We start from the raw sequence: 18030 nt of genomic DNA, 5'->3' as shown, positions 1-18030 counted from the left end.
TTATTGCCCAGAAACCTCCCAGGATTTCCTGAGTTCCCTCTAACGTGAATGCAGGGAGCAAGGCCTTGCAGTGGGAAGGATTCGGGATGAAAAGTCTGGTTCTGTGCTGCATGAACTGTGTCCCATTGCATAGTCATCCAGGTTCCCTTTATCCTCCTCTTTGCATGAATCTGGAACCCCTTTCTGGGTCTCCCATTTGGGTGCCTGGGTCCAAATCCTGAGACCATCATCCATCACTTTCCCAGGTGCATTAGCAGGGAGCTGGATTGGAATCAGAGCAATTAAGATCTGAACTGATGTTCTGAGAAGACGCTGGCATTGTAAGCAGCCACTCAACCTGCTGCTCCAAAGCATTTGTGTCTATTTCTCTTTATAAGTGAATCCCAAACTATCTTTAAATGGTTCATTTGTAGACTGCCTGAAACAGATGCAATTCCTAAGTGAGATTCTTGATGTATTGGCTCTTTTCTGCTTTATCTCTGAAGAGGTGTGTGAACACGTGCAAGCACGTGTATGCGCACACTCACACACACATGTGCACACAGAGACCTCAGCTTGCGCACACAGGAGCTGGCTTCTTTAGACCAGGAGCTGATCATTAGGGATCTTTCTCACAAGGCTCAAATTTAACCAGAAAGGAAAAGAGCCCAAGTAGCATTGATGAACTCAATGCTTCAACCCAAGGACTTTGCCTTTCCACACAGACTGCAGAATGTTACAAGCCCATTAATGTCTTAATCACAGTTCCCGCCCAGGGGAGGCCGTCCCAAGGCTCCCCAAGAGAGCACTGACCACACTGCATGCCTTATCTGTGGATCACAATTAGAAAGTTCAGGCTTAACTGTTTTTCCAGGACCTTAAAGTTTATGTATTTTTACATATCCTTGGATTGGAGGATAGAGAGCGTGGCTTTGGGTTTGGCTTTTGCTCTGCTATTGTCTGGGAAAAATCTACAAATGTGGTGGGAAAACTGATGTAGTGCAGAATGCAGGCATGGCTTGAGGAGTTAATTGACTCGGAGGCCGAGATCGAACTGAAGGTGGAAACTTGGATGGAACATTTCAGAGCTGCCCCTTCCAGTCCCCAGCCAGGCAGAGGCAGTTGGCGCGCACCATACCCAGTGATGTGTGTGGATGTGGCATAGCCCACAGGCACTAGGGGGAGTTTCTGAGGTTGGAGAGGGGTCTAGGCAATGTTTTCCAAGCTCCTTAATATGTGTTCTGCTTTGGCCCAGGCGGCATGTTTCTGCAAGAGTGCAAGAGAAAGATAACATGTGGGATGGAAAAGCAGAATCCCTTTGTTAGTGGCTGGGGAGAGATTTCTAGGGCATGGGTTTGGCAAAAATATGGTCACAATGAAGAAAATGGTTGATCATGTCTCCGGACTTTGAGTATTGTTGGTGTCATTTCTTCTTTGCTTTTCTTTCTTTCTTTTTTTTTCTTTTCAAAGAATTATTTTGGGAAATCTCTGTACATCTTATGGTTGAATTTCCAAAAGTAAGCTGCAGCCAGCTCCGGAGCTACAGATGGCGATATCCCTGTGGTAGCCTCAGAGAAGCACGGCTCTCTCTTTGCTCACTCAAACTGCCACTCTGTTCACAATTCCCCCTAAGTCCCCACACTTGCCCCTTTGCAAAAGAGGCGAGGGCAAGTCCTTTCCCTCTTCCTTTCCTTCTCTGTCTTCCTCTGCCTCTCCTTCTTTCTCTCCCATCAGACAGAGAGTGTGCCCTCTGCCACCCACACACATATCAGGAACTCAACCCTACAATGTGTCCCATTACAAGTTAAGATCAGACCAACCCTTCCTAAGTACCTCGTACATGCCAGGTCTTTGGTGAGGAGGAGTTGTGTGTGGAGGTAGAGATGTCATAATAGCACATTGGAATTGATGGTTATTGAAGTTGAGTGAGGGCACATGAAAGCTCACTCTACTATTTTCCTTCTTTCTGGTGCATGCTTGAAATGTCACCCCTTACCCTTGAGAGATCAAAACTCGGGGCTATGGAAACTTGCTGGTTGAATAGGATGCAGAAGCGAGAAGCTTCCACTGCATCTCCCGTGTGAATGCAGGGTCCCAAGGACTTGAGACGTCTGCTGATGCTTTTGCAGGCCATTAGCAGGAACTGGATCAGAAGTGGAGCAGCCTGGACTAGAACCAGCATCCACATGGGATGCTGGAACTACAGAGGCTTAGCCTACTACATCATGGTGCCAGCCCCTCCACTCACCAGGTGATATCTTAACCACTGTGCCAAATGCCTGTCTCTGTCATTTATATTATGTCTTTGTTGTCCTGATATGTTCAGCGAGATGTACTTACCTTCTCCTGGCCAGTCTCCATTAATGGTAATGAGACCAGGAAGTGGATACCTTCAGAATAACATAAGCTACATGTTTTCTTCATTAAGGAAAGTGATGCTCTATATGTGTTCTGGAGACCAATCCCAGCAACTTCTGGGTGTTAAGCAGTCAAGATATTTGAGTTCACTGGAAACAAAACAAAACAAAACAACCTTCAGAACACTGTGACCCAGAGAGGTGACCTCGTATGCTGCAGGGCAGAGCAGCGTGCCTGGTTGGAAGAGCTGAGCCTGCAGATTCCCTGCCTGTCACTCCTCAGCAATGCAGTGAGTCAGATGGAGTGCCCTGAGATGATGTGGACTGACTTCCTGGGTGCCAGGCTGCAGAATGAAGGGGCTTCCCCCTGTTTTATAGTAAGCATATACAATAAATGAGAGATGGGTGCCTGATTAGGTGGATAGATGAGTGGAATAACCAGTCTTGGACAACTGCCTTAGCTTGGTGAGATCATTGTTTTAGGGACCACAGAAGCATGAGCTTGTGTGTGTGTTTGCAAACATGCCTGTGCACACATGCATACAATCACTCATGCATAAAGATTTCTGAGTCTTTCTCAAAGACACAAAGATTAGGAGCTCTTCAATCATACACCTGCCACATTCTGGCTATGGCTGTATCACAACAGCTACTGCCTTGCACTATGACTGTTTAATTATTCATGACACCGAGGGTCCTGGAAAACAGTAGATGCTTAACAAATCATTTTTTTTCAGTTATATGGGCAGATGAAACTACCGTACTGGTGGCGTCTGAGAGGCCTGACTCAGCCAGTCTGTTAATGTGTCTTAATCCCTCTTGAAGGTCAAAACGTAGCTCCTCTGACCTCAACACCAACCAGGGAGCTGGAGGGGCTGATGACAAGGCTGGTGTATGGGGTAATATTATGGCACAAGGCTTTGGGATCCTAAGCTTGGGCCCCAGGCCTTTCTTTTTCTTTCCTCATCCCACAAGATGACTAGTGGTTGTTGCTGGGATCTCGATGAATTCATGGTCTTCCCAGCCCACCCTCCCATTTCTGCCACTTGCCTATCCTACAATCTTCAGGGCTCTTTGGGGTGCAGCATCTCCTCTGGGACCCCAACATGCATGACACTGAGAAAGAACTAATTGGGCATAGCCTCTGCCTGCCACCCTCCACTCCAAAGCACCCACCCTGCCTCTTCCTGCTTCATTTCCTCCCCTTTCTGAGAATTTCTCCCTCTCAGCAGCACCACACTCTTGTCCATGGTAGGGCCTGGCATCTAAAGATACAGACCTCTGCCACTCTGCCCAGGATACCTTCTGCCTGACAAAACAGCACAGACCCCTTGCCAATGACAGAAGTGACTGGAGCCTGTTATCACAGCTGTAGTCCACACCAGAGGGAGGGGACACCTTCTATGAGCTAATTTCCTATTGATTTCAGAACTGGTGACTAAGCAATAGGTGTGATAGTCTTGCTGGATGTATCATGCCAGGGTTGGCTTGGAAAGTTAGTATTCCCCTGCAACCGTATGGAGGACTCTGCCCTTGCAGGATGTTTTGGGTTTGAAGAAGGTCTAGAGAGTGCTACTCAATGTCTCATTCCACCTGCCTTGTTGGGATTCCATCCTATTGGTCCTGGCCCCTTGTTTTTAATGAAGACAAAGGACAACAGACCGCCACTTTTTACTAGTCAACAACACCTCAAGCTAAGTCACCAAATGTTATGTGCTAGGAGAGTTCAGTGCCACCAGGGTCACGATGTGATCGTGATAAAGGGTCATTATAGTGCCGCTCCTCTGTCAGTTCAGTATGTTGCAGGTTGCTGGAAATGATTTCTGCTATAGTCCTCATTAAAAACCAACACCTCTTAAATTGTCTGAATCTTTTGTCAGCAGCGTGGTATAGCAATGAGGACTACATCTGTGGGTTGATACAAGAGATGATTAATGTTGTTCACTAAATAATAAAGTTCTTTTACTCTTTTGGCCAGAACACACGAGTGTTGGCAAGATTTCCTGTTAATTCATTTACACATGAAATCAGTTTCAAAGTGTGCAACTTTATGTAAAAATCAATGCATTGAAAAATGCCATTTTTTTCGCATTGTAAAAGTGAGGGGAGAACAGGGCAGAGGGCATGGCCATGAGCCAGTTGCCGGGTTGGCCAACAAAGCCGTCAGTATGATGGATCCTGTGTTGACAGTCTGTGCATGCGGGAACTGTCTCCCAGGTCCCTTTTGTCCAGTGAGCTCCTCTTGGAGAGTCTGTCCTCAGAGGGCAAGTGGCAGGAATGAGGGGCACTGGAGCCAAGCCAGTAAGGCAAGGGTGAGGCTGGAAGAATGGCTTTTCCCTATGTGGGCTGTGTCTTCGCTTAGCCTGTGAAGCATTTTCAAAAATAGATGTGTTCAACCCCCAAGATTCCGAGTTAGTGGATCTGGGGCAGAGCCAGCAATCAACAGTATTTTTTACAGCCCCATAAGTGATTCCAATGGTTAGCTAATGAGGGATCCAATGCTTGCCATGGTGTCCCATTCCAACCTCAGCCTCCCGCGGTGGCAACTTAACTTCTTTGTGGCCAGAGCATCATCCACTGGGTGCTGTGCCCCTTGTCCCTGTTCTTGTCTTTTAAAAATGTATTTATTTGTACTAGAAAGTCAGATTTACAGAGAGAAGGAGAGACAGAGAGAAAGATCTTCTGTTTGCTTATTCACTCCCCAAGTAGTTGTAATGGCCAGAGTTGAGCCGATCTGAAGCCAGGAGTCAGGAGCCTCCTCTGGGTCTCCCACATGGGTACATGGTCCCAAGGCCCTGGGCCATTCTATACTGCTTTCCCAGGCCACAAAATTGTATTTATTTGAAAGGCAGAGTGACAGAGAATAAAGGAAGGGAGACAGCAAATGAGGAAGCAGAGAATGAGAACACGAGCCAGAGTAAGCGGGAGAGAGGTCTCTTCCGTTTTCACGTTTATTCCCCAAATTGCCACAGTGACTTCTTCTGTGCCAGGTTAAACCAGGAACCAGAAACTCCAGATGGATCTCCTACATGGATGCTAGGGGACCAAGCACTTGGGCTATCCTCTCCTTCCTTCCCATTCACATTAGCAGGGAGCTACAGTGGATCATTGGAGCAGTCAGGATTTGAACCAGCAGTCAGATGTGGGATGCTTGCTTTGTAACCTGCTGCACTACAATGCTGAATCCATTATTATGTTTTGTTGTTGTTGGTTTGTTGTTTTCAGGCTCGGTATTCCTTGTTCCTATAATTTTTTCTGATGGTAGATAGGCACTTCAGGAAAGCAGTATCTCTGTGTTCCCCTCTTGACTCACCTGCTGCACAATGATGATGCCCTGTGAGACTGTCCATACTCTATGGAGGCTGATAAGAGCCCTGAAATCAGGTCATGAGCTGCACAGAATGAAAAGAGGGGGCAATCCAGCACGGTAGCCTATTGGCTTAAGTTCTCCCCTTGCATGCGCTGGGAACCCATATAGGCTCTGGTTTGTTTCCTGGTTGCTCCACTTCCCACCTGTCTCCCTGTTGTGGCAGTTGATGACTGGATAAAGACATACATGTAGTGGGGGGCAGAGGGTGAGTGGTGAAATATTACTCAGCCATAGAAAAGAATAAAATCCTGACATTTGTGACAAAATAGATGTAATTGGACATCATTGTGCCATGTGAAATAAACCATATCAGAAAGACAAATACCACACACTTTTATCTGTGGGGGTTAATGTATGGACAGCATACAATTGTGTGGTCATGGCATTGGGCATGTAGTTACAAATATTGCATCACTGAATCACACCATGCAAATGACAATATGGTCTCCATTCCCTGTGTTTTGGTCATGGTTGCAAATACCTCAGTTCATGGTATTGATGTCTGTTTTCAAGACAAATAGTAAACATTTGTATGTATATAATGTCCATATTTGAAATGAATATGGCAAAAAATCTTTGCAACTTGTGCATTAATAATAACTTGAAGAAGAGTGATGAGTGTTGCCAAGGATGGACCAGGGAACTGACAAAACCCTCCTTGGAGAGGAAATTCCTGGACTGAGAGGGGTGGGTTAAAACACAGTGAGCAAAGGATTGTGTGGAAGGAGATGGAGTCTGAGAGGAGCCAGAGGTCAGATCTCGTTGAGCCTTAGAAACCGTAGCACTTAGTTGAGATGTATTTCGAGTTAATAATCATTTGGCTTAAGGTGTTTGGAAGGTGTTCTGGAGAAGGATTAAAGGTTCATACACATCATGCTGGTGGAAAGAAAGTGCTGATGATGTCAGCCCGGCTTTCTCTTTCATAGATAAGCATACGTGGAGAAGGATGTGGATTTGCCTGCTGCAATCCTACAATCCATTAGCCAGAGCCTACTTAAAGCTCTACTAAAAGACTGTGGGGGAAGGGCTGTCTCCAGTGGGCATCCAGGCAAGACACATCATGGAACAGTTGGTCTTGGGGAATGGATGGAGAGAGACTGTGCCCAGAACTGGAGTCCAGGGAAGACAAGGCAGGCACTTGAGAAACAGAGTCAACAGCAAGCTGTCCGGGAAGCCAGAAGGAACAGAGTAAGTGGGCAGGATATCAGGGGAGAGAGGGAGCTGAAGTATTTCTCCGTATCTTCTGGGAAACCCAGGCAGCGGGAAGAATGATGTTTTCCATTTTAGCCACAAATTACACTGCATAATGTCCTGGGCTTTGGGCATGCCTGTGGACTTAGGTGCTGTGCCATGTGACTGTTTCAAGCCCCTTGGGCCAAGTTTCCCTCCTAGACCAAAGCCCTGTCCCTAAAACTCTTCCTCTGCTCCTGCAAGGCTCTGGGGGGTCAGCCAGAGGTGAATTTACAAGGTACCAGGCTGAGGGGACAAGACCTGAAGGCTCAGATGCAATGATTGTGTGCTCTCAGGTTGAGGGGATCCAACATGGCCTAGTGCTATGGGGGCAGGAGTTGCAGGTGGCTAATGCTTGCTGTGCGGAGTAAAATGCTTGTCTTACTCTCCTGTCAGGCTGGCCATGAAGGACTCCTGGAGGAAGAGGTATGTTAGGAAAGAGACAAGGTGGTGGTGTTGGGGAGATCTCTGATGCCAGAGGAGATGCTGTTTGTGGGTCTCATGGTGGCTCACCCAGCAGATATAGCTTCTGGCAGCTAGGACTGAGAGGTCAGTGGGACTTGGTGGTGGATACGGCCACACAGAATAGATGTATGGCTTTGGAGCACGAAGAGCAGCCCATGGGTCTGTGCTATAGGAGCATTGTCCCCATCAAACGTGGGTTTCCTTGTTGCTTTGACAACTACACTCATGTGTCCTAGTTAGAACCAAGGCTCCTGGTAGATTAAGTGATGATGTTGACGGTGGTTGGTGATACTATGAGGTAGTAAGATTTGGTTCTAACTATGTTGTTCTGTGTACATTCCATACATTGCCATGTTTTCATCTTTATAGCAGCAACCCTGTACTGTTGGCACCATTTCTAATCCCTTTTTTGATGGTCTAGAAGTTGGCGGCATGCCTGAGGTCACACAGTGCACCAGCTATGTGAGCAGGGAACTGAGCCCAGGCAGCTGTCTCTGGACTAGACTGCACTGTAGCCTTCCTGCCAGACAGGCAGATGGGATGCCCAGCTCTCGTAGGGAAGTAGAGAATAAGGACATGGAGGGAAATACGCAAGAGCAAAGTTTTTTTTAATGTCAAATGATTTTTATGACCCCATTTCATGGATTATTGCCCCCAGCTGTGAGCATCACGCTTTCTTTGTTCTTTGGTCCTCTCCACCTGTGTGTAGAGGACTGAGGTAGCGCAAATCATAGGTTTGGAGTTCACAACATGACTCTCATCAAATTGTGACTTTCATTGATTTAGGGAAAGCTACCCAATTCCCAACACTGACCTTTGCCACATTTTTTTTTTTGACACTTGTTGCTGGTGTGACGAATCCTCAGTTACCAAAACTGCACTGAGCAATATGCTGCAGCAATGGTACCCAATGGGCTAGCTTAGAAAAATGATGATACTCATTAATGCTGAGACCTTCAGCCACATGAGTCCAAGCTGTCACTTCTCCTCTCCTCCACCAGGCTTTCCCCAGATTTCTGGACTTTAACAGTTTCCCAGAACCCCTAGAAAGAAAAAGTGTCTTAAACATCATCACACAGTCCCCATCTTTCAAACCTTTCATCTCTTCTCAGCCTACCCTCCTCCAGCCTACCCTCCTCCACCCATCCCCCAACCAGCAGTGCCAAATCTTCTAACATCATAGAGACATCTAACATAGGAGCTTTATGAGTGAAACTTGTCAACTTTGGAACCTTTAATTCTTCTGTAAATAATAGCATTTTTATCTCATTTTTTAATTTATTCAATTTGTTCATTTGAAAGGCAGGGACTAACAAGTCTACCATCCTTTGGTTTACTCTCCAGTTGCTGGCAGCAGCTAGGCCCAGATCAGAGAAAGCCAGAATCGAAGAACTCAATCCAGGTTTCCCACATGGATGGCTACTTGAGCCATCGCCTGCTTCTTCTCAGAGGCTTGCATGAGCAGGAAGCTGGAATGAGGAATGGAGGTGGGACATGAACCTAGGGTCTTTGATAAAGGATACATATGTCCCTACCAATGTTTGAACCACTGCATGAAGTGCCTGTCTTAGGGACTTGTGTTCTTGGCATTAGAACCAACTAGTATTGCCATTTAATCCCTTTCCTAGACTCAGTTAAACCTGGAACAAGTTCCCCGCAGGATCCCCCCTTTAAGTGAGTCTCCCAGTCCCTCCTTCTGTGGGGTCCCTTTTCCTGGACCAGCTCCCATCTGTCATGCACTCTAACCAGCCTGATTTGTCAAATCCACTGAAAATAGGTGGTTCCCCAAAGCTGTTCCCTTCAGAAACTGGACAATACTCACCCTTTCAATATCCTGTTCTTGAAGTTGTCTCTGACTGGCAGGATCTGGTTGCAGTCAATGTCACATCAGTAGAGGATTCCCACCTGCTACGGTGGCTGAATCTTCTATCCCAGGAAATCAAGACAAAAAGGAACTGTCAATTGCATTGACATCTGTGAATTCTTAAGTGTCTTGGGCCTGCTCTGTTTGTCTCCTTATGTGAAGAGGGACCTACATCAAGGTAGTTAAATACTTCCCAGATTGTTTTCAGAGTGGAAATCCAGTAACCTGCTGGGATGAACACTGATTGAACAAACACTGATCAATCAAAAACAACAATCTGGTTAGGTATCAGATAAACGGAGATAAATAAATGGAGATAATTAAGTGGCCTTTGCTCTCCTGGTGCTGACAGTCCATGAAGGGAGAAAGACTAAACCATCAGTAGCTGCACTGGAGAGGGAAGAGCTTGGGGATGTCCGAACTAAAGCACCAGGAAAAGAATTTAGGAGAGGACAGGGTGGGAGAAAAGAATTTAGGTGGAGGACTCCGTAGGACTTACTGCTGATTAAAGGTGAGTACAGGAGAGAAAATAGCTCAGGCTGATGACTCTGTTTACAGCTTTGCTTATTCAAAGGGTTATGATTCATGTCACTGAGTTAGGAGGTTTAAGGAACAAAATCATTCATTTATTCTGGAATAAGTGAGCCTAGAATATCCCTCTGAAGATGTTGGCTAGGTACTTGAACAAATGAATTGGAAGCTCAGAAGAGAGGACTGGGCTGATGAAAAGAGTTGGCGGGTCATCAACAGATGGGTGATGCATACTGTAATTTTTGCTGGAAAGAAGATATGGCAGGAAGAGTGCCAGTAATAAACTTGCTGCAGCCCTGTTTTCCCACTAGCTTCCTAGGGATGCAAACCACAGCGGCTCTTTCTCCTCCCCTCCCATGCACGCATCATTATTTACAGTCTTGGGGTTGGTCCCCCCATTCCTCTGGGACTTTCTTTGTACAGGTCACTGATGACCATAATGATAATTTCTTTGTATTTTAAAATTTTTGACCAACATGTAATTGTTATGCATATTAAGGGTACAATATAATGCTTTGATACATGCACATATGTAACATAATGATCCAAGCAGAGTAATGGGCATATCTATAACCACTTTTTTTTTGTGGTGAGCACATTCAAAATCCTCTTTCCTAGCTATTGTACAATGCACACTACATTATTGTTAGCTATAGTCACCCTCCTGTGCAACAAAACACCAGAATTTATTCCTCCTATCTAACTGTAACTTTGTGCTCATTTCCCAAACTCTTACCATTCATCCTCCCCCTCCCATCTGCAGCCTCTGGTAACCACAGGTCTACCCTCAGTTTCTATGAGTTCAGCTTTTTTAGATTCCACATGAGTAGAATCATGCGGTGTTTGGCTTTCTGTTCCTGCTTTATTTCACTTAACATAATGTCCTCTGGGTTCTTCCATGTGGATGCAAATGACAGGACTCTATCCTTTTTTATTTTTTTAGTGGCTAAATAATATTCCACGTGTATACATGTCTTTTCTTTGCACATTCATCCACTCATGGTCACTGACTGCCAAGCTAATGGGTGCTTGGCTGCTCTGAAGTTTCTTGATCTCCCTGTAAAGAAGACCCGTGCACCCCCCTTGAAGATTCTGCCTCTACTTTTTGGTGGTGCTCCTCTCCTCTGGTTTCCTGGGTCCATGTAGTTTTCAGCTGTCAGAGTGCTGCAGAGCAGCCTCATGGGGGAGGCTGGGAGAGTGCAGGGCACAAAGTTCAGATGCTTTAGATTCTAGAATTGTAATAGTTTGTGAGCCAGGTGTTTAACCTTCTGGAACCTCCAGTTTCCCCACCCAAACCTTGGGCATCATCAGTGTAACTTTTAAGGGATGTAACAAAGCACTTAGGGATTTTAACGGATACTTCAAGGCACTTAGCTGATTGTCAGCCACTTCTTGAGCAACTTAAAAGTGGCTGTTATCAATACTTTGTGTATTCATTGTGTGAATGATAACACCCAGCAGAATACAGAATATATAACTGATAAAGGGTGAGGTCTCTGCCTAAAAAGAGCAGGGAAACAAGCAGAAAGGAACTAGTTGTTGATGTAGAGGAAGTTGTTAAATGACTAGAAATAGTACAAGAATGTTAAAAAAAAACAGGAATGAAAGATTTCTTTCTGTCTCTTCCTCTTTTTCTATCACTCTGTCTTTGAAGTAAATTAGCAAATTTTAGGAGAAAAAAATCTAGATTCAAACCTGAGGAGTTTGGAAAATAGCTCCCAGATCAGAGTTCGATTGAAGGAATTGCTAGAGTTATAAATCATAGTTGAGTAACAGTAGTTCATAGTGACCCAGTGTGTATTTGGAGGAACAATTGGAAGGAGGAAACTCCAAGTCTCCAATCATAAAGCCATGTCATAGAAGAAGAATTATTGATTGACCTTAATCTGATCAGTACATACTGAATACATGCACGGAAGTATTGCACTGTAGCCCATCAGTATGTACAATTATTATAAATTAAAGCTTTACAGCAGAAAGAAACCCTTGGGAGAATCAGTAAATATTGCTGCCTCAAATAAGTGGAATATAATTATTCTTCCCTCCTCACAATGTGAGAACAGAGTGACTTTCTCCTAAATAATGAAGTATAGAAAGGAGAAAACAGTTGCATAGCTTAGAAACATCATCTCCTCTCCTGTCTGTTGCCTCTTCAGTCTGTTCAATATTTTCTTTGTAATGCAGGAGCTTCTTAGCTTGATAGATCTCTTGTCTAGCTTTTCTTTTATTTCCCGAAGTCCTTGGGTCATTAAGTCCAAGAAGTTTTCACCTATGCCAACATCTTGTAATTTTTCTTCATGTTTTCCTTTAGAAATTTAATTGTAACAGGTCATAGATCTAGATCCTTGATCCATGTTGAATTGATTTTTGTATAGGGTGTAAGATAGGGGTCTTTTTTTTCTTATTTCTGCATGTGTCAATCTAATTTTCCCAGAACCATTTGTTCAAGAGACTGTCTTTTCTCCAGGTATTGAATTAGTACATCTGTCAAAGATTAGTTGGTTGTAAATGCATGGATTACTTTCTGGGATTTCTATTCTATTTCTTTGGTTACATGTCATATTTTGTGCCAATACCAGGCTGTTTTGATTATAACTTGCTTATAATATTTGGTGTTGTGGTACCTCCAGCTTTGTTTTTGCTCAGACTGCTCTAGCTATTTAGGCCACATACATTTTAGTATTGTTTTTTTTTTTACTAGATCTCAGAAGAATGTCATTGGTGTTTTGATTTGGATCACATTGAATCTACAAATTGCTTTGGGTGGTATGGGCATTTTGATGGCATTAATCCTTTGAATCTACAAACATGGATTTTCCCACTTTTTGTCTTCTGTTTATTTCATGCTTTATGATTTTCATTGTACTGATCTTTCATATCCTTGGAGAAATTTATTTCAAGGTATTTGAAATTTTTGTAGTTTTTTTCCTAGTCTTACAAGTTTTTCCTTGGTCTTGGCATTTTTTGTGTATACAAAGTGTAGTGATTTTCATGTGTTGATTTAATATCCTGCAACTTTACCAAACTCTGTTGAGTTCCAGTACTCTCTTACTGAAGTATTCTTGGTTTCCCTATAAATATAGAATCATGTTATCTGCAAACACGGATGATTTCATTTTCTCCTTCCAGTTTGTATCCTTTGATTTCTTTGTCTTGCCTAATGACTCTCTCTTAAACTTCCAGAACTATGTTGAATAGCAGTGGTGTAAGTGGGCATTCTAGTCTGGTTCCAGATCTTAGTGGAAATTCAAATGCTTCTAACTTTTCCTCATTCAGTATGATTCCAGCTGTGGGTTTGTTGTATATTGCCTTGGATGTGTTGGACAATGTCCCTTCAATACCAAATTTTCTTAAGGCTAGCATGAAAGAACATTATATCAAATGCTTTCTCTGCATCTATGGGGGTAATCGTGCTTATTTTTATTTTGCAGTTTGTTCGTGTAATGTATCACCTTTATTGACTTGCGTGTGTTGAATCACCCTTGCATACCAGAGATAAACCCACGTGGTCTGTATGCATGCATCTTTCTGATGTGTTGTTGGAGTCAATTAGCTGGTATTTTGTTGAGGATCTTTACATGTGTGCTCATCAGGGATATTTTCTTTCTTTGTTGTATTTTTTTCTTGGTTTCAGAATTAAAGTGAGGCTAGCCTCATAGAAGCAGTTTGTTAAAGTTTTCTGTATTGAAGTACTAGGTTTAAGGCCTGGTTCCAGTTTTTTGCTAATGCTCACCCTGGGATGCATTGGAAGATGGCTCAAGTAATCTGATTTGCGCTACCCAAGTAGGGGTCCTGGATTGAATAATGGCTTCTGAATTTAGCTTGGTCCAGTCCCAGTTACTGCGGACATTTGGAGAGTGAGACTGTGGGTAGGTATGATTTCTCTCTGTCTCTCAAATAAAATAATCCTTTACAAATGGGTTTCTATGCTCCAGTTTATTCAGGAAGATCAGCACCTGTAGTTATGTTCTCATTGTGTGACAGAAAGTCTGGTTTGGAGTCTAGAGACATGATTCTCTTACTAGGTTATGAAAACCTGAGTACACCTAGTTGACTCATTAAAATCATCTGTAAATCACAGGGCTGCTTACTAACAGATTCCAGCACGCACCCTCAGATCCACCACGTAGGAAGCATATCCATGCCATGCTTGAACATGCATGAGAATTATCCTCTCCTCAGGTCCCCGTAGGCTCCTTCCCAAGATGATCCTCACTCCCAAACTGACAAGTGATCCTTAACCCTTTTGGTGTGTGTCTGTGGTATCTACGTCTTATAAGCCTGTGAGTCACTGGGGTCAGTGATCCCATGACTTCTGTCTTCCAGGTGTGCCTGGCACCAAGGTCTGCACATGTGGACACAAAGGACTTCTAAAAGCGTCTTTCAGGTTCTTAGCTTACAGTACAAGCTTTCAAAGGCTAGATGGCACTGTTGCTAGAGCCAAATCAGGTGTTCTGTGAAATATCTGAGAAGGGAAAAGGAAACAGAGCAGGGGGCCCTGAGACATTCCCTTGCTGGGTTTGATTCAGACTCATTGCTGAAATGTGGGTGGGCTCCTACCTGCTTGGCACAGAGTACTTGGCCATGTTCTTAGCACCTTCACACATATGGCTGCATGCTGACCGACCTGTGGAGCAGTCAGGAGAGCTGTATTAGACCTGACTTTGCAGAAATACTGCTCAGAAAAAATAAGTGTCTAAACTGAAATTACACAGCAGTTAATCAGCAGCATTTTTGGACATTCACACCTGTTGGCATCATCTTACGCTGTTGGATATTAGGGTGTTCTGGGGTGCGCACATTGTGACAGTCGTGTGCTGTCTCAGGAATGTGATTTGGGTGGACTGGGCCAAGGTTAGGGATTAAAAGGTATGGTTCTCAGCCAAAATGGTTGAATGCATCAGTTTGACCTGTGACTTGAATTGACTGAGTTTGTGGCCAAGGTGGAGCATCAGTGTCACAGTTTTGGGAGAAATAAACGATGCCACATTCTGGCTCTTTGATGGATTAATTTGTACAACTCTCAGGATCCAGGATAGATACTGCTGTTTATGAAAAGGATGATGTAGTTATAGGATGCTGTCTGTGTTTTGGCTGTGTCTGTGATCCGTCCATTGCTTTACCATATGCATATGTTTCTCCTTAAAAGAAGAAAATATAAAAACAAGTGACCTATGTAGGAGTCAGGGCAGCTGTTACTACTGGAGGAGAGGCTTCAGTGGTTCTATAGAGTAAAAAATGATTAATGAGTCACAAATTCATGCACAAATTGTTATTTGGGTCTCCTGATTGTCTCCTCTCTTGTCTGTCCCCAGGATGATGAAGATAAACTGACTTGGAAAGATCGTTTCCCAGGTTACTTGATGAACTTTGCCTCCATATTGTTTATGGTAATTATCGTGAGGGACCACCCGTTTGAGACTGTGCTTGTAGACCCAGTTATTTGAGTGCTGTGAGTGCTTTATCCCGTTATGGGACATCCTATTGTGGGAAAAAATGGTGGCCAATAAAGATGAAACCACAGGGTAAGGCAGGTCTCAGAGGCAGGCATGGAAGTGGCTTGGGCATTAATCCAGGTAAAACAGTAGCAGAACTGAGCTATGGGGTGGCTGTCTCTAACGTTTCTTGAAAGAGAACAGAGCTGGAAGCTGTAAGAGATAGGTGGTAGGGGTTTGAAGGTCTGGGTCTTTGTTGCTCTCTAAAGAAACCACATGGTTTTGTAGAATCTTTTGATAAGAGGCAGAGATCTCAGTAGTGTCAGGGAAAGCTGAAGCAGGAGTGTGTGATTGAGATTTGGGCCAGGTTGTTAAAATAGCAGCAGGTCATCGTTAGGGGCCAGGATGGGTAAATCAGCAGTAAATGAAGCTAAATGGCCTGGGACAACCTGAGAAGAACATTGGAGGACAGACACATCTGTACCTCTTAGTGGGGCAGCAGGGGGAGGGAGAGGACACAGATTTCTTGTGGTACTTTAGTATTCAAACTGGAAGTTCTGTTTTAGAAAGATTAATGTGGCCTTCACAGCTGAGAGCATTTCTTTGAAAAATTTTTTAGAATCTATTTTCATTTTATTTATAAGATGTAGAGAGATCTGGTATCCACAAGTTGATTCTCCAAATGGCGATAAGAACCAGGAGTCAAAGCCAGGAGTGAGGAAGTCGGTTTGCACTGCCCATACAGATCACAGGGACTGTGATGCTCAAACTCCCCAAGGTGTGCATTAGAAAGGAGGCAGTTTGACCTGGGACACAGACATCTCAAGTGCTGACTTGACCTTCACCAAACACCTGCCCCAGTTCAGTGCATTTCTAAGCAAGACTCTATACCTGCTTAGATGGTGGAGGAATTATGTTTTCTGAGAATCAGTACCGGAATCAGTTTTTCTGGGCCTGTTGGCCAGAAGAACCTGTGACCCTGACCATTGGATTCTGTTGTTCGTTGCTTTTCTCCCCTCCTGAGTAGAGTCATGTCCTCCTCTTAGAGTCTGAGCATGTGCAGGAAGCATGGCTGCAACCTATCCCAGCTTCACATCTTACACATACTAACCCTCTCCGCAGCTTACCAGTCTCAATTAGTTGTCTTTTGGTTGCTTCACAAGGGCAAAATGTGTAGAACGTAGCTAAGAAGGTGGTGAGTTGCGATGTGTGAAGCTGGAATGATGTGAGGCTTAATTTAGCACTTCAAAGCCTCCCACAGTATGCATATTGTTGTCCAAGAGTTTATTTCATTCATTCATTCAGGAAATATTTAATGAGGGTTGCTATGTGTTTGACACTATTCTTAGGCTCTGGGGATATAGTAAAGAACAAAACAAAATAATCTCTCACTTCCAGAGTCTGTAAGGAAAATAAACCTTTCTCTTCAAGGATGGCGGGGACTTTTGGGATATCTCTAACATTTCATTGTGCTGAAATTAGCAAAAGAATTCGAGAAATATGTTTTTCAATTTTCTTAAAGCCTTGAGTGGCTGATGGAGCAGTAAGTAATATTTGGTGAAAATCAAAAGGAAAATGGGAACCCAGGAAACAAGTGAATGGGCAAAAATACTGGTTTATCCCTAGGGTTATCTTCTCCTCTAGGCAAATTTTGGCTTTGGTTTGAGGTTTTTAGGAGAACTGGAGGACTGAAATCAGGAACAACTATTGGCTGAAAGTGGGGCTTCTAATCGTAAGTTAGAACTCCAAAAGGGCTACACTTCTCAGAACAAAGATGAAACAGAGCAGACCCCCTCCACTCACCACCCACTGGCTTCCCACACAGGGCACCACAAGAAAAAAAATGGGATGGTTCCAAATAGAACAGAGGAAAACAGATATAAAATCCTGTCCCTGCAAAGCATGTGTGGGCAATTGCACTGTGTATTTATAGCCCAGATCATCTCATGTGAGAACCAGGAAACTCAGCCTATGAACTTGGTCTAGGAACAGTGGTGCTCGCTGGTACCTGGCAGACGCAGATGTGGTTACAAGTAAGCTCCTGTGATGTGACTGTGGGAAATATTAATTAGATCAGTGGAACAAGACAGAAGACCAAGGCTCTGAGCCATGCAGGAGTCCCTTGGTATAAGCAGGGACAAGGCTGAACTTCTCAATAAATGCATATGGGCCTGTTGGATGCCCTTGTTCAAAAACAAAACAACAACAAACCAGCGCCTAGTTCCTCGCACTACTCAAGAACATGCCTCGCACTACTAGGTGTTTTCAAAACTCAAGGACAAGTGGTGAAATGATAGCGTTTTTAAATGTATATAGAAAAGTAAGTATGATCTTAGGGGAGAGAAGAATATTTTTTTTCAACCAAAAATTCAACTTCAGAGTTTGCCAGCACCAAGAAAGGAGAATTTCTTAAACAAGTTACAACAAGCATAATATAATTAAAGGTTAAGAAAATGAGACCGGTGCTGTGGCACGGTGCTTTTAACTGCTATTTGCAAGCCCCACATCCCATATGGAGTGCTGATTCAGGGATTCAGGCCTCAACTGTTATTCCCATCCAGCCCTCTGCTAATGTTCCTGAGAAAGTAATGGAGGATGGCCCAGCGATTTGGGCTTCCACCACTCGTGTAGGAGACCCCGATGGATCTCCTGGCCCTAGTAGTCATTTGAGGAGTGAACCAGTGTCGCCCTGCCTTTCAAATAAATAAATAAAAGCTTTAAAAACTTGAAAAACATGACTTGAAATGAAGGATTTAAGTTCATAAAAAGACGATGAGAGGCATCATCAGAGTAAGAGAC

General features: G+C 43.9%; 1 protein-coding gene across 3 annotated transcripts in view; it reads left to right on the top strand.

Moving 5' to 3' along the window:
* Positions 1-18030, top strand: part of ANO2 (anoctamin 2) — a 349050-nt gene that overhangs the window by 206476 nt on the left and 124544 nt on the right. For all 3 annotated transcript variants that reach the window (XM_058655873.1, XM_058655872.1, XM_058655871.1), the window contains one exon: positions 15112-15186. In XM_058655873.1, the coding sequence (XP_058511856.1) occupies positions 15112-15186 (75 nt within the window). The remainder of the gene's footprint in view (positions 1-15111; positions 15187-18030) is intronic.

Source organism: Ochotona princeps, chromosome 27 (assembly GCF_030435755.1).
Source record: "Ochotona princeps isolate mOchPri1 chromosome 27, mOchPri1.hap1, whole genome shotgun sequence".
Taxonomy (NCBI): Eukaryota; Metazoa; Chordata; class Mammalia; order Lagomorpha; family Ochotonidae; genus Ochotona; species Ochotona princeps.
This window is presented reverse-complemented; position numbering and strand designations above follow the sequence as displayed.